This window comes from Panthera uncia, chromosome B1 (genome assembly GCF_023721935.1).
Source record: "Panthera uncia isolate 11264 chromosome B1, Puncia_PCG_1.0, whole genome shotgun sequence".
Taxonomy (NCBI): domain Eukaryota; kingdom Metazoa; phylum Chordata; class Mammalia; order Carnivora; family Felidae; genus Panthera; species Panthera uncia.
The window spans coordinates 98357874-98384192 of NC_064811.1; the positions used below are offsets into that span (position 1 = coordinate 98357874).

At 34.6% G+C, this 26319-nt stretch overlaps 1 protein-coding gene across 2 annotated transcripts in view; it reads left to right on the forward strand.

Annotated features, from left to right (window-relative positions):
• The first annotated feature begins 5050 nt into the window (after positions 1–5050).
• MYOZ2 (myozenin 2) overlaps positions 5051–26319 on the forward strand; it is a 41022-nt gene continuing 19753 nt past the window's right edge. Inside the window, exons 1-3 of one of the 2 annotated variants that reach the window (XM_049631097.1) lie at positions 5051–5199; positions 5760–5848; positions 21095–21264. In XM_049631097.1, coding sequence (XP_049487054.1) covers positions 5773–5848; positions 21095–21264 — 246 coding nt within the window. In that variant the 5' untranslated portion in view covers positions 5051–5199; positions 5760–5772. Of the gene's footprint in view, positions 5200–5759; positions 5849–7234; positions 7290–21094; positions 21265–26319 lie in introns of those variants that run through there. The other variant, XM_049631098.1, reaches the window with a different exon arrangement.

Consider the following 26319-nt stretch of genomic DNA (forward strand, 5'->3'; position numbering starts at 1 on the left):
TGGTCAATGCTGCTGATAACTCTAGCATGTGATACATGGCTGTGAAATCCAGGTTCTGTCACTACATTTGTTGACTCTATATTCTTTAAAAACCTTCATGTTTTCTTTAATAAACTTTTATTTAATTAGGTCATGCTAAATTTGTATATAAAAGCAGGGGTAAATTTTCCTGCAGGTGAGAGAACTGTCAAAGAAAATGCTTCCATAGACTGTAGGAAAAATACAGGCTGGCTAGAATCATGAAAGGAAATGTGACAAAGTTCTGGATAAATGCTGGGATTATGCAAGCAAAGGGAAAAAAATGATTTGCGGGTTTGCTTTGGCAACTTGTTTCTTAATATTCCTGTATATGAAACTTTATTTCTTTCCAAGTTCCCAGCCCTATTACGTTAGCTGTCCTTGACAAGCTGGTCATCGGGTTCTGTTTAACTCTCCTTTTCACCCCAGTTTACCTTAAGTCTTAATTTAAGAACCTAGAAGGAAATGCTTAAGCAAAAGAAATAAATTTTCAGAGGAAGACAGGTAAAACACTGGTTTGCCTATAAATGGACTATTTTCATAGAGGTGGATTTGATTCTTATTTTTGGCCCTAAAGGTGGTAAGTGTGTTTGAGTGTGTGGTTTACTGGCCAGGAAAGGAAGGAGAGGTCTACACAGCAAATGGCACATGTTTCCATTTGTTTATGTTCAGCATTTTAATAACTTTAGTATTTGCACAGCTGAAGGAAAGGAAAGCACCCTGAGAACAGACACCATGAGGAACTGTACAAGTTTGCAAATGAGAAAAACATGAGTTGGAAAAGAGCCACAAATGTTACAAGTAAAAAGTACCTCAGCCAAAATAAACCTAGTGTTGGGATGCTACATTCTAAAAGGAATCAATAAGGAGCACATTGAAATAATTAATCTGACAATTTTCAACTCTGCTTCTTTATTTTTGTTATGAGGATATCAACACAGAGATATCTTCCTCTATCTTAGGAAGACAGAGATTTCTGCACAGTATAGTGAAAATACAGAAGCCTGTGGCTCAGACAGAACAAATTTTTAATCCCATCTCTATAATTTACAAAGATGATGTTGCGTGGGGGATTTTACTTAATCTCTCAGAATGTCCATTTCCTCATCTGTAAAACAGGAGCAATGTCTAGCAAATATTAACTAAATGGTGGCTGTAATAGTTCCGCTCAAATACTGTAAATGCCCTCAAGCCTATACTACAGTGAGACCAATTGCAAACTCATCTGTTTGTCTTGTACTGTCTCACCTTGGCCAGTGGGGTGATCAGCACAGCACTGCTTACAACTATTCTGCCCTTGCGGTGGTTGGGTAATAAGATTGATTGTAAGCTGGACCTTCCTGGATGTAGGAAAATAGAAACTGAGAAAATATGGCAAACCAGTTAGCCATCGAGAATGGATAAGCCTTTCGCACAAACCAAAACACACGCGCCCATAGACGGCCCTACCAGCTGTAAGTTTTTATACATTTGTTATCCTTTCTTTCTTCTGAGGGTTAGCACCATATATGATGCCCTGAAGGCTGGTAAATAACTGATCATCCTATTGGATTTGTCATTTAAACACTAGCCTGGCAGCTGCCCTTTTTGAGTTATGTGTGCATCCAACCAGAACCTCAATAATGGTGATATGTTGTCTGCCCATCTAGCAGACAGTTCCCACATCCTGGGCACCCCCGGATCCTGCCCTAATCTCTAACTGCCCACAGTCACCTAATATAGACTGAAAATGGGACAAGGAGAAACACAGAACTAAAAAACAAGTGTTCAGTGAGAGGAAGATCAATGTAGACCTTGTTTACCACTTGGCTAAAGGGCTCATGTTTACTGCACTGGCTAAATAAGATTGCCTTTCATGGGTCTTCATGGTGTGAATTTTTGTTAGGTGGTATATTGGCAGTGAAACTCACCTTATTTAATCTCTTTTTCTCTTTTAGCAAGTGGTGAAGGAGTTGGAAACACAACTGGAAGCCCAAGCAAAAGAAATAGTTTGATTACAGGGGCATTAAGAAGTTCTGCCAAAAACTTCTTCCTCACTAGTCTCCCAAGGCACCAGACTCTACCATTAGGATCCCATTATTTTGCTTACAAGAAAAGATCTCATCTGTCATTGTTAGCTCCAATTAATCTAAAATACTTAGGGCCTTGATGGAAACTTAAAGACTACTCTGCTTATGTTAGGGTTAGGAAGAAGCATCAAAGACAAGAATAATTAGGGCAAGGCAAGTGTAAGTACGGAGATCCTGGGGGTAGGAGAGATAATTTTTTAGTATATGGTGTGTGTGTGTGTGTGTGTGTGTGGCAAGGGGACAGTCCTGTGTCTTGGGAATGGAAAAGTTGGAGTTGAGGACAAAGGGAGATCACAATATGACAAATTTGAGGGAAGTTTAATCTAGAGTCAGATCTCTGTGCAGATGACATTATGACTCAATTTAAAATTTAAATGCATTGGCTTTCAGAATGGACCATATTAAAATGCTTTAATATAACCCTTAATGTTCTTTTTTAAAATTTAGCCTTGTCAAGGGGCACATGGATAGCATACACTGCCTAAAAGTTACAATACCAGTGATTTGTTCTTTCTTCTTTTGAGAACAAACAATAACTCAGATACCAGAAACCTGTCAAAGATATGTATAAATGAGCTTTAAAAATAAGGCAAAACGATGTTAAGTATAATTGGAAAATAAACAAAAATAAGTAAGTCATTATATTCTTTAAAACTTTAAAAATTGTTTAAAATACCTCTTTTCATTTTGGAAGCCAAAATTAACATAACAATTATTATCTACTGAGGACACCAGTTCAACCTGTAGAACCACATAACAGAAAATTGGAAGCATATTAAGGTGACCAAATAGGAAAACTGGGGCTTTCTGAGTATATTCTTTTTTACTGAATAATGCAGTTGATTATTCTAATCCTTTCATATTGCAGGAATAATAATAGTAAAAGACAAAAATTAACATTCATTAAACTTTTATTAAGTATCAGAAGTTTCTGAAATTGTTGTTACATGTAAAATGTTCATGACACAATGTGGTAGAAACTGTAATCCCCGTTTTACAGATAAGAAAGCTAAGAGTTTAAGAGACTTAACTAATAGCATGCTACAATAAATGCCAAAGCCAGGAATTTAAGGGCAATTGGAGAATCTTAGGAGGGAATTTAAATTGATTTGGCTCCAGCAAAATGGTTTCTCATTGGTGTCTAATTAAAATCTTCAATACAAACATTTGCTTAGAAGCAATTGCAATAGGTCAGCTTAAATCTACTACCTACTCCCTTGAACCATCGATCCCATGCTCAGTCACCAAAATGTATAACCTATTTCAATCTCATACAAAACAATTTCTTTCGTACGTGGCCACCATCATATATTCAAGTGACTGTTCATGTATTACAATTCTATTTTTTCCCCAAGTGTTTGACATAACAGGAAGGGAATTCCAAAATCATGCCAAACCTTTAATGCATTCCACAATTAATCTCCAGCCCACTCATTTTTTTCATACATTCAATGAATATTGAGTGCCTGCCACACACTAGACACAATTCTTGATGCCCAAGCCCTTATGGAGTTCCTTGTATTTTTGGTAGGAAAAAGAGACACTAGATAGATAAAATAATGTTGACATGTTCTAGTGTCAAAATTTGAGAGTTGATATTATAACCATTTATCTCCCTTGCCAGTAAGTTAACCTCTAAATTTTAGCCAGGCAAATGGCCACACAGAAGAAAATCTACATTTCCCAACTTCTCTTGAAGTTCTCTGCATGGCTATTTGACTAAGTTCTGGATAGATGGATATAAGCAAAAGAGATCTGAGCAACATCAGGACATGTTCCGAAGAAGAGATAGTGTGCCTTTCTCATTACTTTTTCCTTTTTCTGCTAACAGAAATATGAACATGCTGGCTAGAGCTGAAGCAGCCACATAGGCCCAAAGGACCTGCATTTTAGGGAAAACGGAGCAAAAAATTAGAAGGTGATTGAGCCCTTGTTGATTATGTCAATCACATTAATCCTAGATGATCACCTCTGGACTAAGTTTACATGTGGGGAAAAACAAACTTCCATCTTTTTAAAATTTCTGTTTTAGGGGTTTTTCTTTCACTTCCATTCGACTTTAATTTTAATACAAAAATATAAAGAAAAATGAAGCCGAATTAGGGGAACAGAGAGTGGCACCATGTGATATTTTAGACATGGGGACTGGGGAAGAACTTTGTAAAGAATCAATAGTTGAGCAAAGTCCTGATTGCATGACAGAGTGAGCCATGTGCATAGACGAAGAGCATGTTACAGCAAGCAGGAAATAGTAAAAGCAAAAGCCCAGAAATGGGAACATGCTTCTTCTGTGTTCAAAGACCAGCAAGGAGGCCAACAAGGCCCACCTTCAAAATTTGTTATCCTGTCATTCTCCCAAACAGGATTCCTTGACTCCAGACCTTGCAAAGATTAGTCAACTTTGTAGGCACTGTTCCTCACAGGGTTTCTTCAAAAAGTGTGACCCAGTTATGAGTCTAAGCTTTTACTCAAATAGCTTCATGGCTCAACTTTAACACCATTTCAAAGTGCTCACCTGCCTCAGCATTCAAATATTACCCATTTTTCTGAACCCAGCATCTGTTTTCACTCCTGCTTAAGGGATGACTCTGCTCCACATTCCTTTCTTTATTCTTGAAACTCTGTAGATATTATTGTCCAGACTTTTATTTTAATAGTTAATGATCATTCTGTTCTCATTCATGTTATGTGTCTCTTGCCGCCTCAATTAAGAGGTAGCATGAGATCTACATGTCAAAAAGTTTTCAAAATCCCTTTTGGCTACTATCTTCTCAAAGAGAAGGTGCTCCATAAAAACTTTCTGTATGTTCATTCAATCATCTCTCAAACTAGAAGCACAATGGAGAAAACCTAATCTTTCTCTGTTCCTCCCTTTCGCCAGGAAGATATGAGTAGCTGAAGTATTTGGTGCTATATATAGTCAGTTGATGTCAGCTGGATGCCAGTCTCTTCAGAAAGGCTCAGTCCCCAGTTTGAGTCAGAGCTAGGGACCATGCCGTCCCAGGCTCAGGGATAAAAACCATCGGGCCCAAGTGCCATCCATACTCCATCTCCACTCTTTCCTCCACAAATTGGGATTCAACCCTGCTGAAAAGCACAGTCTAAGAACAAGGTGAGTATATTGTTTCCTAAAATGTTTTATTAGTCAGTTGTCCAAGGAGGTTCAGAGTTGTGACTCATAAATGGGCATTCTTTGCTTTAAAGGGCAGCTGTTGATGTCAATATTAAAATGTCACCACCAAAGAGTCCTGGTTTAATCTAGTGTCCTTTCTTCATTCTTACAGTTTGCTGGAATTGATGTACTGTGATGCTGGTACAAGTGAAGGCCAATAAGGAAATAATGACAGATTAAAATAAACTGTGGAAAAGAGAGAGGGAGGGGAAAGGAGGCAGCTCTCTCATTGTTTCTCATTGCCTGGTGACCATTGTACAAGTGTATAGATAAGACTGGGCCTGAAACTCTGAGTATTATCCTCTGTACAGTGTGACTTTGCCTGTCAATGAGTAACATGCTCTGTCACTAGATAGAGAATACATATTAAAGTCACTCAGTAGGAAGCAATGATAAATTCCTAATACAGAACAAAGATGCTGTCTTTCAAAAGGATGATTATAAAACACTCCAGACAAGTTCTTCATGATGTTTCAATAATGTTCCTTTATTTTCTATAGGGAACAAAAAACCATGCTTTCACATAATACCATGGTGAAGCAGAGAAAACAGCAAGCATCAGCCATCATGAAGGAAATCCATGGAAATGGTATCAATAAAAATCCTTTGTAGCATTAACATAGCTCACCATTAACATAGATCCTTCCTGATGTTATTTAATATTCTATAGTTTACTTCCTTTAAATCCTTGCTATTCTGTCATAACAAACCTGGAGCTCTAGGGAGTGTAGAAAAGCCTATGGTAACTAATCCTTTTGTAGTCATCCTTTCTCATTTGAAAGCTATTTTCAGATGAACAACTGCTCTAAAGGAATGAAGCAATCTGACAGCTGATGTACATTCTGTTTGGCTTGCCTTTCACATTTCACATTATAAATTAATATCCCTCTCAATTCCTTTTTTTGGCCAGGTCTCATATTTATCTTGATGGTCCAACCTGCATGGCATATCTTGATTTCTTTTACCTTATACTGCATAAAACATTCAAAATATATTCTATTATCTTTTTTGTATGAAAGCTTTTAAGTTGGAATCCATGTTGTGAATTTCTCCAACCCTGAAACCAGTCTTCGTATTTAGTAATTGGTTTACTAAGACATTTTTCTGTAGAAATCTACTTTTATTTATAATTTTTAAGGAAATGTAAAGTTTATGTAGTCTCAAAGCATACGGCCCCCCAAAATTTAATATAAATTAGATACAAGATGATATTCTACTCTCCTTTTCCTTAAGTTCTAGCAAGTAACTCTGGAAAGCAATTCTTTATACATTGCATTTTGATTATTATAAAGGAAATTCAACTTTATGAGCAAAGGATAGTATCAATTAAAAGTGAATAGGTAAAGTATTCAGAGGCTTTTAAGGGCTGATTTGAGCCATTCCAGATATATCTATGGGGTTTTCAGAATGCCTCCTTATTTCCCCTCCATTGATAAGGAATGTAACCTTTCACCTGAACACTATCGAGACCTAAAGACATGATATCTGGTGAGGGCAGCTGGGTACAGGGGTAAGTATAGTGTTTTCATATTTTACCTTCCATAACTCACACTGAATAGAATCAAAGATTTTTTGAACTCCCCTCCCCACACAGTGTCATATCTAAACAGTCTTGTTAAGTTTCATTTTCTATCTTTTGCAATACACAATCACCATACTGGATTCAATTTAGTTTTACTATGATGTTAGACTAGCTTGGGATACAGTGAGAATAATTCTGAATCAGATTCCAGAACTAAACTTGTATCAGTTCAGTTCAAAAACTCATACTTCTTTTAAATTTTTGTGCTTCTTTATATTTCCTGCTTCAGGTAGTTTACTTGAAATTGTTTTTATAGTTTTCCTGATCAATAAGGAAAAAGGGGTGAACACTTGAATTTGAGAATAAATTATTTACCTTACAACTAGCTGAGATAAGTTATTTTCTAATTGCAGCACAATAATTAATCAATTGATCCATTTAATGTATTCCCAGTTTAAATCATGTGTTGGATTCTACTTTATGTTAGTCCTGCCATAGACCTACAAGGGTAAGAATATCTTTTTCTTTTTCTTACAACATAACTTTTATGTTTATGAAATATAAACAAAAAATACAACTATATCTCAAGGGGAAAAGACCCTCAAAACTATTATCTTACCACCAGTAGGTCCTGGCCATGAAAAGTCTATGGAAGCCTCCTCCCAAGTCACGGGTAGATTTCCAGCCCCCTTAAGTGGAGTCACATGCTCTGCCTTTGTTTGGAGGTCAAGTATCCAGATAACACAGGATGATCACAGACTTTCCTAACTCATCTCAGATAAAATAGCTGTAGTACGTTAAGAAATAGCTTAAATAATTTCCCTATTTTATTTCCTCTCTTATTTCCTCTGATATCTTATGTGGAACTTTACTATTTGTATATGATACAGCGTCTAGAGATCTGGAGCTAGGAAAGTATCCTGGATACAGAGATGCGACATAGACTGCGGAGAAGCTTTCTTGGGAATAATCCTCCAAATTTTCAAATACATCACAGCAGTAAAAATCTGGATAATTTAAGATAGAACATTCAACTGTTTTTATCTTAATAATAAGACTAAGTAAATCAAACTTGGATTGCATTTTCCTTTATAAAACTGAACAGAGAAAGATATTTTCAAGTCCTTCTCCCACCTCCTTTTCCCTTTGTGCATCAGGACTTTTTTCTGTTGTGTGTTATAACTTCTTTATTTTTTTACATCACTTTTCAAAAACATTTAGCCTGGAAGAGAATGAAACGTGGCAATGAGATGACTAAATGTGTTGTCTTTTAACATGAACTGGAAGTTCACTCCAGTTCTTGTTGTCTGGGAGAGACTATAGCTAGTGAGCCTTTGAGATTAAAACAGTAGAAAAATGTAAGAATCAAATAAGGAGAGTTTTATATCAGAGTACTCATTTCATCTGAAGAAGTATCAACCTCAAAGAATTGATGAGCAATCCTATCCCTGTAGACTAAGATACATAGAACTGGATAGAAGAAGTAAAAATGTAGATAGCTTCCAGCCTCTACTGATTATGCCCTAAATTTTTACTCAGTATAAATCCATTACATTTGTGGTGTCAAATTATGCATGAGCAGCAAATCTACCACACTCCCAACAAATAATTAATAGAGAGTATTCCCTGACACTAAGGCTGTGTACTTTCACATTGACCATCCTTATCATTATATCATGACCATCATCATCAATGTTAGAAGGAGTAGAGTTGACAGTGGTAGTAGTCTTGTGTTACTGCTGTGATACAAAACTTCTGTGCTTCTTACAGGAGTATGAAGAGCCATGTTGCTGCCATCTAACAAGTGCTATTCTAAAAGACAGACAAAAACACAAAAATATTTTGCCATTATCTGTGCATGAATTAGTTGTGGGGGAAAGAAAACTTGGCTTATAAAAGTTTCATGGACAACAGCCCTGTGTTGTTTATCCCTAATTGGTCAATATTCTTCAGTATAAATCATGTTTTTCTCTCACTCAGGAACTCATTTGAGACTTTACTGGAGAGGAGAAAGAGAGATAGGGAAGCATGAAATGAGTTGTGAGTAATAAGGGAGTAATAAGTTGACAGAGAAAAGAGGAGGGGGAATAAGAATAAAAGAAGGGGAGGCTCTCTAGAATAACTGGCATCTGACCAGAAGTGGGAGGAGGGGTGGGAAAAGAATTGTAATTAAAATAGCCATAAGCAGAACTGCGCATATGCTGTGCCCTGGTCTTACACACAGATATAACAGACAGTTCAGAAGAACTTCAGAAACAGGGAAGACCACAGTGCCTCAGAAGGCTGCTTCAGTCACCCTACAGTTTTTTCACTGGGGTGCCGTGAAGGCTTTTTTGGTATGTTTTCTGTTTATGTTCTTTATTTTTCCCCTCATGATTGGTGAATAGCTTTTCCCGGCACACAAAAGAGGACTGAGCAGACTGTTTTGGTGACTTCAGGAAAAGAGTTTAGCTTTGTGGTCTGAAAACAGGAAGCCCAGGTTCTAAAGGGAGTGCTGTTGTTGATAGGGTACCAGGAGCCCTGGGTTCCAGACTAGCCATTGGATTGCTCATCTGAACATGAGGAGGTTGGATTTGCTGATACATTTAATTCTTTTCTTTTAGCTTTTATTCATTTATTTTGAGAGAGAGAGAGTGAGAGAGAGTCCGGGGGGGGGGCGGGTCAGAGACAAAGGGAGAGAGATAATCCCAAGCAGTGTCTGTCAGCACAGAGCCTGATGTAGGGCTTGATCCCACAACTCTGAGATCATGACCTGAGCTGAAATCAAGAGTCGGACTCTCAACCAACTGAGCCATCCAGATGCCCCAACCAATACATCTAATTCTAAAATTCCATGATTCTAATTTACTGAACTTTGTGCCAAAGTCAAACATCAGTGTGTTTGAGTTTCTCCACCAATAACAAAGACGATGATAATATTGACATAAATTGTAAGGGCACTTTGAAAAGTACAGAGTGTAAAATCTAGAAATTCAGATGGAAGACTGTGAAGATTCTTTTTGCTTTTCCTGTATCAGCCTATCTTAAACTGTAATTAACCAAGTCATCAGTGTCAAAATAAGGACACCAAGAAGGCCTTAAATACCAGAGACAAAATACAAAAAGTATGCAGGAGAAAAAGATTTTAACCTAATGCTTCAGTGTACAAGTTTATTAGTTTTCTTTGGTTTCAATTTTGACATTAACATTCCAAAACTCCAAGAAAAAAGCATGTTTTATTTTGAAAAGTTGTGTGCAGTAACATCTTGTAAATTCATAGATTTTCTGAGCATGCCATAGGTTCTTAATTTTCTAATAAGACCCTTCAGAGAAGTGGCTGCAGAGAGCTAGGCTAAATTTTAGCTAATACCCAAATTGAAATCACAGTGAATAAATCCAGCCACACTATATGTATACTATCATCTGAATTTCCTTCTTGTCTTTTTCATTCTAAAATGCTCTACAAGTACATCTCATAAACAGTCCTAAATGGTTGCATAATTCAAATTGTAGAATTCAATACATTGGTAATCTCATTTCTTAAATGTTTATAAATTTATAGTTATTAAACAATAATATTTTAATGGCAAGTTTTTGAAAACTTTACAAAATAGTCTTAGAACTCAAATCAAGGCAAAGAGATATAAAATAGGAAAGTAAAGAATCTCAGAGGTTTTAAAAATCAACTTTTTAATGTAAAGAAAATTATTACTGACATTATCAATTGCAGACTTTTCCAGCATTATTCAAAATCACAGTCTGGACTATTATCTTTCATGTAATATGTATATATGGTTGTTACATTTTAAAATAAAGTATATTTTATGGACTATATTCAATTAAAACAGGCCATCTATAAGCAGTCAGAAGAGACCTGTACAAGTGCAGAGAAAATATATGGCCTCAGGCTTCTTAGTAAATCAATAGGACCACCCTAAAGCAAGTCAATTTCCATTAACTTCCCTCCACTCTTTTTGTCTATTCCACCAGAATGGCAACTGCCAGGGAATCGTGGGGAAGTAGATTTTTAAAAGATCTTTTGTCTTACTACAATTATGTATAAGTGGTATCTTTATAGACTATGATCTAGATTCATGGGTCTAACTAAATATGTAGCTTTTGGTATGATCAAAATTTCGTCTTAAATATGTAGGACTACCTGTGCGCAATCAATCATTGTTGATGAAGTTTCAGAATGTCAACCTATGAAATAAATGTGGAAAAAAAAGAATGTTTCCCTTTGGAGGAACTGAAGTCCAGTTTTGTTCATAAGACTATGCACTGACAGAAGGTTTGAAAAAGGAACTGTTCATGTTTTGGAAGATTACATATTCTCTCAATAAAATGCAATTTTCCATTTGGTTTCTAATACTCACAGTAATGGAGCTCCTCAGTATGAAAAGTAGGAGAGTATACTCAAAAACCAAATATTTGAACTTATAAAAAATGTTTATTTTGAGAGAGAGAGAGAGAGAGAGAGCGTGTGCACCCGCAAGTAGGGGAGGGGCAAAGAGAGAAGAAGAGAGCGAGAGAATCCCTAGCAGGCTCTGCACTGTCAGCACAGAGCTCAATTTGGGGCTCAATCCCAGGAACAGTGAGATCATGACTAGAGCTGAAATCAAGAGTCGGATGCATAACTGACTGAACCACCCAGGTGCCCCAAAATATTTGAACTTTTTAATGTAAGATTTTGGATCTTAATTTAACCACAAAATATTTTACATTTGAGGACACTACTGAGGAAGAATATTAGTAACAATTATTTAATATTTCTAGCAGATTAAAACTTGTAGGATTTTTGTGGAAATTAATTTGATTATGGTGAAGACCCTCCAGTTATGTATCTATATCAAATTATAATTAAATAATCAACTATTCATAAATAATTGAAATAGTAGCAAAATACTATATTCCAAATCCTATAAAATCTTTAAAGAATAAAGGGAAAATTCTGGATGATTATAAATGACATCAATAGGAAAGTATGCCTAGTAATATTATTTTCAATAGATGATCTAATGCCACAAAGACAAGCTTCTAATCCATCAGGGCAAAGATATGTATCCTGAACAAGTTATATCATTTATCAGGCATCCAGATTAAACACACTGTTAAGACCCTGCAGACGGGTTTGCGATAAAGGGCAGAGAACAGCTGAACTTGAATTCTATGTGCTCAGTTGACAGTATTCTTCACTCTGAAAGTTTCAGTAATGAAAGTGTTCATATATTAGATTCCCCAACTCACAGATGGTCTGGAACTCCTGCTCCATTTACCTAATAAATTTAGCTATTGGAAGGGAAGGGAAGAAAACCTTGGAGAGTTTAGATATGCCTTTCATTGTTTGTTTCTTTATGCAGAATGTGTTGACTTAACATATTCCTTTATCTAGGTCTTTGTTAGTAAATATTTAAAAACTGGTTCTTTAGGGGGTAGAATGCCTTGGTTTGTAGAGTTTGCCAATTTCTATGGTATAAATATTCCCACAACGGCCAATTTCAAGCTACCATCAAGAAGACACTGAATGCAGAATTAGAAAAAGATGTGCAGTAATACATTATATAGTATTTCCACTATTCACATACAAATAGATATAAATAACATCAGGAGCACAGATAATAGCAAAAAGCAATAAAAGACAAAGGCAGAAAGTAATACTTTTTGAGTATTTATTGCTTTGTTTTAAATATACTTTATCTAAATACTATTTATATAAATTTTAATATGGTTGTGTTCGTTGAAGTTAACTACTGGCTCACAGAATTCTTGAAAGTTTATCATTTGATTCTTCTGAGCCACATACAAGCTTGCTGTAGCACTGACTTATCACCTAGTACTTCTGGCTCCAGAGATCTTTAATATTGTCAGATGGTCACTCAAAGTCACAGATGGGTTCTCAAAGGGAGAAAATGTAGACTTAGAGGAAGTGGAATGGAGCATGAAGAATAAGAGGTTGGGCTATTATTTTGTGTGCCTTCTCCTCCTTTTTCCTTTTTGTCTCTTACTTCCCCTCTCTCGTGGTATAAATTTGCTAGTAATAACAGACTGTATCAGCTGGTTATTTCTTTGTACACCCTGACCCTGAAAGCTCCTCGTGGCTCTTACTGAACGTCTATTCCTTGTAGCAGCTTGAATGATGGTTCTAGTGCTTTGCTAAAAAGGAGTGAATGCTTCTTAGAAACCAGATGAGTCTGTGGCCAGGGTATATCCATTTTTGTTATAGCTCTGCTCTCTGCTCTCTTTCCTCTTTGAGGCCCCCACTTCTGGGCTCTCTGGCTGGCCTTCCTCACTCATCCTTATGACCCCAATCCTAATATACTTTTTGGACCTACATCAGTGAGATGAAAATCTAGAGAGAATAACTACACCAGCAGGTTCTTAGTCAGAAGCCAACTAGCTTAAACAATAAAGGTAATTTATGGCTCACATATCTGAAAAGTTCAGAGGTGATCTGGTAGGGCTTCTTCATCTAGCAACTCAAGTATGCCACCAAGGATTCTCCTGTTTCTCTGTCTTTGTTTTGATTTCCTTGGGATAAGCTTCATCCCAAGCCTGGCTCAATACTCTACCATGTACCTGCCAAAAGTTTCCTGGATGATATACTTCCATGTTTTCATGCAGCAGGATACAGAAAGCATCTTTGGCATATTTACAGAGACAAGTCCTGATATTCACTCTCATTGGCCTGAGTCAGGTCACATACTTGCTTCTGAATCAATCACAAAGCGGATCAACTCCTGTCAAACCCACCCTAGAAGACTACCATCAAATACAGAGGCCAGCAGGATGGAATCTAATTTGTCATGTGGCTATTTCAGAAAGGCTGATGGTATCAGCTAATATTAGGGGCCATTAGGAAAAGGGAAATAAGATAAAAAACATTTTCTCAAATTTGCGTCTGGAGTCACAAAATTAGACTTATGCCGTAGATTGAAATTTTAGAAGGTACAGAAGGTAATAATAATATGTCAGTCCTTTATCCTAACACCTCTATTTTCATTTAACTGTTTGTAATGACACAAATCAGTAACAGAAATGAGGAGGAAGAAAAAAGTTGCATTTCTGTTTTGGTTTCTTTATGGAAAAGCCTTGTGGTCTTAATTGTAAGAAGAAAGATTCCGTTACTATGAAGATTGTCATCTCTGCATTTTCTAGTGGCTGCCTGCCTTGGAGCATTTTTCATTTCCTGAAAATGTCCCATTGAAAGTTTTTTCAGAAAAACCGAAATTTGTTTAAAAACATTATTTGGAATATATAATTATATTATGTGGAATATGTATTTCTGGAAAAGGTTAATGGAAAAAAATCTGTGGATTTCAATTTTTTGTGTTATTATTTCATTCTCTCTCTGTCTCTCTCATTGCTAATTAAATTGTTTTGAGAAGCATTTAAAGGCGATCCCCCCCTCCCATAGTGATTGCACTATGTTAGTATAAGCAATACTGTTTCTTGTGTCTTTTGTGATCTAAAGGGAATTGCTGTTTTGATTATAGAAACAAAAAGTTGAAACAGCCCACCCTGTCACTCCCTCTAGAATATATTGAATATATATGAGTGAATATATATATTCAGTATATAATATGCATATATATATATATATGTATATGTATACTGAAAAATACACTGAAAATTAACCTGGCTTCTCTTTCCATGTTCCAAGCACACAGTAACAAAGATTCCAAACACTTGTAAATAAATGAAGGTGAATATTCCCTGTAGAACTCAGCAGGGCTGGCAAACAAATCCTAGGAAACTGTTATAAAACACCATCATTTACTTTGCTCTGTTCTTCCTGTCTTCTGAAGTTCTGCCCTTTCCAGAATGTCATATAGTTGGAATCAGACAGTGTGTAGCTTTTACAGACTTTACAGCAATTTTTACTTAAGGATTATTCATGTCTTTTCATAGCTTGGTAGCTTTCTTTTTTTCTTTTTCTTTCTTTTTTTTTTTTTTTTTTTGAGAAAATTGTAGTTCATATGCAAATATACGAAGTTCTCCCATCATGTACCTTTTCTCAATTTCTCCCAAGGTAACATCTTGCAAAGCTATAATACACTGTCACAACCAGAATATTGTCATTAATACAGATAAGAGACTCTGACCAATCACTAATCTACTCCTTTTTTCTCTCTATTTTTTCATTTCAAGAATACTATATAAATTATATAGACACCATATGTGTATATACAGTATGTAACCTTTGAAGATTGGCTTTTTTCACTTACTATAATTTTCTACAGTTATGTATGTTTCAATAGTTTGTTTCTTTTTATTGCTGAGTACCATGGTATGAATGGACTGCAGTGTTTTTAACCATTTACCCATTGAGGTGCATCTGGATTGTTTCCATTTTGTTTTGAATTAAGAATTTGGCTACTATGAACATTTGTACATAGGTTTTTGTGTGAACATGAGCTTTCATTTCACCGGGATAAATGCCCATTATTACTGTTAGTTCTATGTTCATTTTTTAACAGATATTACTAAATTACTTTCTACAGTGGCTATACCATTCTACATTTCCAATAAGAATATATGAATGATCCAGTTTTTCCATACCCTCCCCAGAATTAGGAACTGTCACTATTTTTCATTTCAGCCATTCTGGTAGTGACATATCATTGTGGTCTTAATTTGAATTTCCTTAATTTGCATTGACTAATGAAGTTGCACATCTTTTTGTATGCTTATTTGCTATGTGTACATCCTCTTTGGTGAAATGTCTCTTCATGTCTTTTGCCCATGTTCTAATTAGATTGTTTGCATTTTACTGGCAAGTTTTGAGAGTTCTTTATATATTCTAACTTGTTGTCAAATAGGTGTTTTGCAAATACTGTATCCCACTCTGTAGCTTGTCTTTTCATCCTCATAACAATCTTTCTCAGAGTACAAATTTTTAACTTTGATGAAGTCAAATTTATCAAATTTTCCTTTAATGAATTGTACCTGTGTCATCAAGTTTAACAGTGTTTTGCCGAGCCCTAGATCCCAAAGTTATGGTCATGTGATTTTTCTTCTTTAGCATGTTAATATGATGGAATGCATTGATTTTTGAATATTGAACCAGCCAGTATCCATGAAATAAATCACACTTATTCATAGCATAGAATTCTTTTTATATATTAATTCTAATTACTAATATTTTGTTAAGGATTTTTGCTTCTATTTGCATGAGGAAAATTGGTCTTTAGCTTTCTTTTTTATGTGTTGTCTTTGGTTTTGGTATGGGGGTAATATTAGCTTAATAATGAATTGGGAACTGTTCTCTCATCTTCTATTTCCAGATAGAGATTATGTAGCATAGGGTGTTAATTCTTTAAATGTTTGGTAGAATTCTCCAGTGAAATTATCTAGTTCTGAAGATTTCTTTTTTTTGGAGATTTTAAAATTATAAATTTGGCTGCCTTATAGTTATAGGATTAATGAGATTATCTACTTCATATTGAGTGAGATGGGATACTTTGTGCTTTTCAGAAATTGGTGAATTTTTTTAAGTTTTCAAATATATGTGAATTTATGTATAAAGTTTTTCATAGTGTTCTCTTAATATCCATTTGCTATCTGAGGTGTCTGTAGTGATATCCCTTGTTTTGTTCCTAACATTGGTAGTTTGTGTCTTTTATTTTTTTGTCTGTGTCAGTCTAGCTAGAGATTTGTCAATTTTATTGATCTTTCAAAAGCCAACTCCATGCTTAACAGGTTTTTAATTTCTGCTGTTATCTTTATGATTTGTTTCCTTCTGCTTGCTTTGGGTTTATTTTGCTCTTCTTTTTCTAGGTTTTTGAGGTGGAAGTTTAGGTTATTCATTTGAGACTTTTTTTAATGTATGCATTTAGTACTATAAATGTCCCTCTCTGCACTGCATTATCTGTGTCCCATAAATTTTGCCATACTCTATTTTTATTTTCATTCAGGTCTGTGAATTTTTTATTTCCCTTGAGACTTCCCCTTTGACACATAGATTATTTAAAAGTATGTTGTTTACTTTACAAATGTTTGGAAATTTTCCTATTATCTTTCTGTAACAGATTTCTGGTGTGATTCCATTGTAATCAGAGATCATGCTCTGTACAATTTTACTCTTTTACATTTGTTGAGGTTTGTTTAATGGCCCAGGATATGGTCTACCTTGGTATATGTTCCATGGGCACTTGAAAAGAACATGCTTTCTGTCGTTCAGTAAAATATTCTATAAGTGTCAGTTAGACCTTCCTGGTTAATGGTATTATTGAGTTGTTTTATATCCTTGCTGATTTTCTGTCTGTTGCTCCATCCTGTTAAGAGAGGGATGTTGAAGTCTCCAACTATAATTATGGATTTGTCTATTTCTCCTTTCACTTCTTTAGTTCTTTTTGTTGTTGTTGCTGCTGTTTGGTGCATACACATTTAGAATTTCTAGGTCATCTTGGTGTATTGAAACTTTAATCATTATATAATGCCTTCTCTGTCTCTGGTAATTGTCTTTGCTCTGAAGTTCAGTTTATTTGATATTAATATGACCACTCCTGATTTCCATTGATTAATATTTGATCTTGATATATATTTTTCTACCCTGTTACTTTCAATTTACCTGTAGTTTCAACTCACTTATTTGAAGTGAGTTTTTTGTAGACATCATATAGTCTGGTCATATTTTTTAATTCAATCTACTAGTCTTGTCCTTTGGTATATTTAGAGCATTTATATTTGATGTGATTATTGATGTGTTAGAGCTTAACTCTATCATTTTATTTTTTGTTGCCTCTGTTTTTCATTTCTGCTTTGTTTTTCCTATTTTTATATGGAATACTTAAACATTTTTTAATATTTCCATTTCTATTTATCTTTGTGATTTCAAGTCTATCTGTAATAGCTTTTTTAGTAGTTGCACTAAGAATTACATTACATATGCCTAACTTTTCAAAGTCTACTGATGTTGTTACTTTATCAGTTCAAGTATGAAAACTTTACTTACTTTCATGTCCCTTTATCCTCCTCTGTTTATAATATAATTGTCTTAACTTTTTCTTATGCGTACATTTATAGTTATATCAGAGACTTTTATAGTTTTTGCTTCTAATATCAAGCATAATTTGGAAGACTCAAGAGGAGAAGGGAAGCTTATTGCATTCTTATTCTTATGTTGCTTACTGTATTCTTTGCTCCATCTTTTATTGTTTCCCTTCTGTTTAAAGAACTTTCCTTAGCTTCTTGCAATGGTCTGAATGTTTGGGTCCCCCACAAATTCATATACTGAAATCCTAATGCCCCTGTGATGGTATTACATGATGGTGATTAGGTTATGCAGTGGGGTCCTCATGAATGAGGTTAATGCCCTTATAAAAGAAGTACAAGAGAGCTACTTTGTCCCTTCCACCATGTAAGAACACAGCAAGAAATAATCAGTGTGTAACCCAGAAGGGGGCTTTCACCAGACTTCCAGCCTCTAGAACTGTGAGAAATAAATTTGTTGTTTAGAAACCACTAGTCTTGTATTTTGGTATAGCTGCCTGAACCATTGTTTAGGATAGGACTCCAGGAAACAAATTCTCCTAGTTTCCCCTCTTCTGAAGATGTCTCAATTTCTCCTTTATTTCTGAAGGATATTTTAACTGGGTATCAGATTCTGGGTTGACAACTTTTTCTTTCAGTACCTTTGTGCTACTTCCTTTTGGTTTCAATGGTTTCTGGTGAGAAATTCATTGTCATTCTCCTTTTTTTCCTCCTTAAAGGTAAGTTGTCATTTTTCCTGGTTGCTTTAGTTTTTAGAAGATTACATAATGTTGTGAAGTTCTATAAATTTATCTTGTATAGGATTCTCTTAGCTTCTTGAACCTGTAGATTTATGTCTCTTGCCTGATTTGGGGAATTTTTAACCATTATTTCTTTGGGTACTTTTCCAGCCCTACTTCCTTCTCTTCTCCTGGGACTTCAATGATACAAATGCTGTATCTTCTGTTCTAGCCCAATTAATACCTAAGGCTTTCTTTGTTTTCTTTTTTAGTCTATTTTTTTTTCTCTGTTGTTCTTATTGGGTGATTTACATTATTCTACCTCCCAGTTCACAGACTTTTTTTTCCATTCTCCCCTCCATTCTGTTACTGATTCCATCCACTGAACTTTTACTTTGGTTATTATATTTTCAGTTCTGAAGTTTCCATTTGGTTCTTTACATCTTTTATTTTGCTGCCATGACTTTTTATTTCTTTGCTGAAGCTTTCTATTTTTTCATTTGTTTCTAAGAGCTTTGTAATTGCTCTTTGAAGCATTTTAATCATGGCTGCTTTAAAATCTTTGTTGTGTAATCTTAACATCTCAGTCATCTCATGTTGGCATCTGTCTTTTTTTCATTTGGTTTGAGATCTTCCTGGTTCTTCGTATGATAAGAGATTTTTTTTATTTGAACTTAGAAAATTTCGTTTTATGTTCTAAGACCCTTGCTCTTATTTAAGCCTTCTTTTTCATTTATCTTAGTCTAACACTGCTTCAGCGGGAAAGGAGAGCGCCACCTCATCACCGTCAGGTGGAAGTAGTAATATAGGTTTCCCGCTTGTCCTCCATTGAAACTTGAGGGGAAGAACTCTTTGTTACTGCTGGGGGGGAGTGGTCATTTGAAATCCCCACATGGTCTCCACTAACACTGCAGGGAGGGAAGGTTGTTAATGGCCAATAATAATGAAAGTCCCAGTTTCTTCCCTGGCTTCTCTGACAACACCCCAGTGGGAGTATTGTGGCACCTTTTTACAGCCTCAGAAGGGTAAAATTCTAGGCTCCCCACTTAGCTTTTGTTGATGTGGGTAGGACCAAAGTTTTTTCTTTGGTATTTTGCTGAGGTAGAATGGCTATCGTCTAAAAGTTTTCTTTTTTCTAGGCTGCTCCTTTCCTGGTCTTTTTGCCAATAACAGTCTTTTATTAGGGCTTTTTTTTTTTTTTTGTCTGCACTTGGTCTGTCTGGCTTGCTAGCATCTTAGCTCCAAGTCTGGGATTTTGTAGCTAAAAGAAAACTCAGAGAATTCACCACCATGTTGTTCCTTGAGTTGTGAGGTCCCTAGCTAGTTGCCTTCTTCTCCCCATCTTTCAGAGTCATCTCATGTTTGTTTTATACATAATGCTCAGGATATTTAGTTGTATTTAGCAGAGGTATAGGGAAAGTATATCCACTTTCTCAGAAACAGAAGTCTTTATATTATTAGTTTTATGATTAGTGGAGCTCTTCTTCATGTAACATCAAAATATGTAAACAAACTGATTTTTTTTCCAAAGTAAAATAAGGAGAAAATTTAAGTAATTCTGTTGTTTCATCCTTAAATACCACCAAAAGCCCAACTACTAAGGTTAATTTGTCCCATTGTCAAAGAATGTCATCCCAATCAATCAGCATAATTATTTATTTTACTAGTGGCCCAGTTTTTCTTCCTGTGCATTTACCAACAGTGTACAGTGGCAAGAGTATTCTGTGCGTGACACAGAAATATATTCTTGATTAAAGGAGAAAGTAGAGAGAAAAGTTTGATCTCTTTTGAGTTTTAAAAAAATCCAGTACTAGAAACAAAAAATAACAGGCATTTACTGGACATCTCCCATATTTAAGGCATGGAAGACACAAAGATTAAAACAAAACAAAACAAAAATTGCAAACTATTAAATCAGTAAAATGGAATCAAGTAATTGTGATTCAGTGTGATGGGAATACAGAAAAGGCATGAATAATTATGAACACAGATTTTAGTGAAGGAATTCACATAAATAGCACTTAAGCTGGGTTGGGAAGGATTCTTCACTCAATACTCACCACCTGCCTACTTTATACTAGGCTCCTTGGTAGTGGCTGCAGAATGAATGGTATTTTGACAGTGATGGGGAAATGGATGGCATGAGTGGAAGGGTAGGCCTTCTAGTGATAGGGATAATTCAAACCAACACATAAAAATGTGGAGTGCCAAGTAAAACTTATTAAAACAACTATAAGCAGTGCTGTTTGAAAACTCATTAAATTTGGAAACACTAAATAATAACAGTGTTATTAGCTAACTTTCAGTCATTCTTTCTATGTGCCAGTTACCATTGCTAAGTGATTTATATGAAGCATTTTACTTAATCCTATCAACCCTATTCAGTGGGTATTATTACCATTAGCCCTCCTTTACAGATGAGGAGACCAAGGCTTAGAAAAATAAGTAACATATCCATAATCATACAGTTAGAAAATAAGGGAGCCAGGATTCAACCTAAAGCAATTTGAATAAAGAGTCTTTATTTAAGCCACTACATAGCAGGCAATAAATTATGGAATTTAGCAAAGCACTTACAAATGCTTACCTTGGGGTTTTCATACACATGAATGTTGTTTTACAGATGTAGATGGCATGCACCTGGGCAAAAAAGTCAGCATCCCCAGAGACATCATGTTGGAAGAATTATCCCACCTCAGTAACCGTGGTGCCAGACTATTTAAGATGCGACAAAGAAGATCTGATAAATACACATTTGAAAATTTCCAGTATGAATCTAAAGCACAAATAAATGTAGGTATAACCTGATCGTGTGGTATCTAAATAAATGGGCAGCATTTCTAAGTGTATATGTATCACTAGATTCCCAAACAAGTGTTCTACATATTTATTTGACATATTTTCCCATTGATGCTGTTAGACTTTTTTTTTCTCATGATAATAAATAGTTGAGGTGAATAAACAAAAGAAGCATTGTATATGTTATGAGTATCTTTTTAGTTCAGTAGGGACACTGCAAACCTGTAAATTTGGCACTGAAAAGCTGGTCTGCTCACTAAGAGGAGGGAGAGGGAGAGGGAGTGGAGGTTGGTGTAACTAAAAGTTTCCATGGTCTTATCACTGCTAGTTAAATGCTTGGGATGGAAACACTTCCAAAGCACACAGCACTCCACAAAGTAAGTATAAGCATTTTATTGGCTGAATACATCCTGGCACTGAAACGCGCCTGAAGACTACAGACACAGTTGAGCTCCTCTCACTCAAAGCATTTATTCCACATTGTGTAGGGAAGTCTGATTCCTATTAACAACAAACCAAGGTAGACAAAACTCTTCAGGCAAAAGTTTCCCTCAGCTTAAAGTTAATAAACAAATGAACAAACTAATGACTTAAATTATGTTTTATGTATTATATTAATATTACATTATTCCATATATTTATATTATGTGTGCATATATATATACATATTTATTATATTATATATATTTTAAATGTCCTTATGAACACAATATATTCTATGGGGAGATTATAGAGGAAGAAGTTCATAGTAGGAAAACAACTAGCTTTGGGAAAATGGCTTTAAAAATAAAATACCAGTCATGAAGAATCAAAAAGGAATAAAGCATTGGTTCTAAATTTGAAGAAGTAGTGGAGACTACAATAAATACGTTTTATTTTCTAAAGGTTTCTTCCTGTAACTATGGGAAGTCTGTAAGTTTACTTGTGCATTTCAACCCAAACATTTGCCAGCTGCCCCCACTAATAAGTTGTTTTGAATGGACATCTCACATCTTTACAACAAATAGACTGGTTTCACTGAGATCTTTTATTTAATTACTAAAATACATTACAGAACTAACATCCACACCCACAAACACTAAAATTTTATTCATTCCTGAAATTTCTATTTCCCTGGTTAACAATAAATGTGAGGGGACTTCTTAAATAAAATAAATTCTTTTTCACATTAATGAGCATCATTTAACATCCATGGATTAAGTCTAGTTATAACTATGAATTTGGTTAGACATCAAATCTTACTGAACTATAATGTTTACATTTGTGAGGGATGATTTTTCACTTGAAGTCATGGATAAATATAATGTTATGTTACCCTATAATTATGTCCAGTATCTACATCCAAAAATGTGGATGTAATACAGTGTGAGCCTAAAATAATCCCTATCACAGCTGATGATGTCTAATTATATAATCATATTCTTTCATTCATGACAACAGAGGAGCAGCTTTAAAGAGTAGTATAAAATGAGGTGGCTTAAGGAAATTCTTCGAAAAGTCATCTACAAGTCTAGGCACCTGAATAAATGAATAAATCCAGTTTTCGTAACTTGTACTTACATCTCTAAGTCCATGCCTTAACTACAATCCTGGAGGAAGGCACAATGAGTTTTTAAATGTCTTTATGAACACAATATAGTCTTTCATCACTAGTATCTCAAATTACTGACAATAGCCTGTAGCCAAATGTTTTGATTATACATAAAAGGTAAGAATATGCCTTGATAGTTTTTCAGTATTCCTAAAAGGTTGAACATTAAATAAATAAAATAGTCTATAACAAGCATATTGAAATAAACAATCAAATGCCAATAAGTAACTTAGAGCAATAAACAATAATAACGTATGCAATGAACTAGTATGTCATTGAGTTACATAACCCACTCCAAAGTCTGTTGAAATCTACTCTCTCTTTTTTCTAAATGAGGAAAGTAATGTTCAAGGAAGTATATTAATTTGTCTTAAGCAACACTATAATAAATAAGATTGAAATCCAGCTCTCAGAATTTTAGAATTCTTGGCACTGACACTTATCATGGTGTAATTAAAGGAAACTGGGCTAGAAACCAGAAGACCAGGGTTCCGTCCTGGCTGTCCCACAAGCTGTGCAATTTGGAGTCCACTTAAAAGTTTTTTTAGCTTTCCTGGACCTCTTTTCTCATTTAGAAAATAAGAGAATGGACTAAAATGTTCTCTAAAGTGCATTCTTTAATGATCTGTATTTAATTCTAAAAATGACCTGCATAATAAATCATTGAGGAAGAGAGAGTGAGCCACATTATATAATGATATATTTGCTTAATCAAGGCACTAAATTGCAACTTGGAGCAAGCCTTGTTCATATGATGGGAATTTAAAAACAATATTAGGCTCAGGTCTATTTCCATTCATTTATTTATACTTTGACAAATATTTAACGAATGTCTACTGTGTTCTAGATACTATGCTGGGAACTCATAGATAAATAAATACAGCCTTTGTGTAGTGAAGAAGAAACAAAGTAACATTGAAAGAAAACAGCTATTACTTATAATCTACTTCTTGAATCATCTTTATATGATTTATATCACATTTTCCTAATTTATTAACTACATTTTCTGGAATGAGCTTTTACTTTTACTGGTTCCCTCAAGCAATAAATATTGTCAAAATAATTGTTTAACTCTATATAAATGTCTTATTTTATTATAATCTTTAGGACATCATTAGATGAAAATATAAGCCAACTCCCTGGTAATTTAATGCCATTTGTCCAAATTCTAAGTACCATTTTAAAAATGAAAAAGCGAACGGCAGCTTTGAGCTTACTCTACTGCTAAGAAACCGTCAGAATTAAGCCACACAAACCTTATGACATAAATAACAGCAGAAAATGTGCTGTCTTGAAAAGAAATGAAAATACACTCCTTGCTACAAAGCCAATTTTGAAACCCTAGTTCATGAATTGATAAAATTCTTACACCAGTAGGCAAAAACTGAAATGGATGAAGAAAACAAGCATTTAAGGAAAAATAAAATAGAAGAATGATTCATGATAATTAAAATTAACTTCTATAAATCATTATAAAATGATATTGAGGAAAACAATCTCCATTTTATGGTGAAGACTACATATGTTTTTGGTAACTATGGACTTTTTTAAATCCTTAGAAATCTTAAATAATACTGGGGAAAGGGGAAGTGTACAATAAAAAATAATTCTGAAATAAGACCAAACTAAATATACTGAGATTCCTCACATATATTTATTTTGTGCAAAAAATAACTTCTATGTATTTGGCAAAAATTATAGAAACATGTTTTTTTTAAATACCTTTTATTTCTACTGATATTTCAACAGAAATCATGTAATAGACATTATCCATGTGTTTATAACTTCTATGTTTATGACCCGTAAGATGCTGCTCTAGTTTTACTTTGTTTAGGGTCAACTTAACTGAAATAAAAAGAAACAGATTTTCATTTATCTTTTCAACTTCTCCTGAAGGGAATCACACAGGATGGAACTCTGTAATTTAAGGCTTATATCATAACTAAAGTAAGTTGCTACTCAACTATTATTAGGCTTTCTTTGTATATTTAACGATGACAATAGAGGTACTGGATGTCGCCTGATAATTAATGACTAGCTAGACACAGTTGATTTTCCTGTTCAATAATCCCCAGGAAGAAGTCTTCAAAGAACATCAGTATTATGATTCCTAAATTACTGTAGGTAGAATGGTTTGCAAGTTTAGGTGAAATGTATCTCATGGACAAATTTCAGGTACTTAGAAAAAGAATTCTAAATTCGTGATGTTCCTATATTTATCTCAGTTGGCTTTTTATTTATAATTAAAGTTTTGAGAGGTGATGTAGGTTCAGAAGTGAGAAAAGATACCAGTCTAGTCTAGACTTAAATGTCTAACACTTAAGATAATTGCTACATTCAAAAAGCTAAATACTGATATTTCTGAGTATAACATTATTCTAGTCTTTAGAAATTGTTCCTTGTTGCCTATGGAATAAAATGCCAACTCTTCTGCTCAGTAATCAAGACACTGTGCTCACCTAATAAACATTATCTCTCATGTCTTTGCTCCTTTCCACAAGCCAGCTTCCCATTGCTAATATGTGCCCTATTCATTTCCACAGCAGCTTTATCCACGGTGTTGCAGAGAGTAAGGTGAATGTAAAAGGCACCTGGAGAGTGGCTGTGGGTGGGGAAAGCCTGAAAACGAAGATAAAATTTATTTAAGTACTAAAGTGTAAAATTATTTTTCACCAGATCATCTTAGAAATACATGTAAAAGTGAAAAAGCATTTAAAAAGGTTTTCTGCCTCTGTCACATAAAATCAAAATTGGCTTTTATTTGCTATGCTCTTCACTAAATTTTTCTTTCTAAAGTTAAAAAAAATGACTAGGTACTTCTTAGATTGGCTTCTTCTTAAAACACACATATTTCTCATATCAAATTACAACAATGCTTTATTATAGAGATAATGCCTAGCCTTGCTTCTGAAGACATCACCTATTACAATGTCTTTTTCTCTGTTAAAATGCAAATTAACTGTTTTTAAAGGTGCTATATTAGTGCCATAGAATAAATCCTAAATTATAATAGTAAAACAAATTCACCTAAAACTTAAAAGATGAACATCTCTTTTAAGCATTTTACTTCCTAGAAATCCCAGATTCTTCCTTCCTCCAAGTATATTCTTTATACACAACTAGAGTTCAAATTTTAGATTAAATTTTTAAACAAGACAAATTAAAGAATATAATTAAATCTCAGTATAAACAAAATAGTAATGTAACTGTGACTAAGCCAAATCTTTGGCCGGTATGCTCTATAATATTAGATTTGTAAGACCTAAAAATGAAATAGATTCACCTTATAGGGACTTTGTGAATAGTACATTAAATAAGTGATACCAAGCCTTAGACACAGTGTCTGGCACATAGTGAGGCTCAATTAATTATTCAAAAAAATTATTTTAATGTTTATTTATTTTTGAGAGAGAGAGAGAGACAGAGGGCGAGCAGGGTAAGAGCAGAGAGAGGAGACA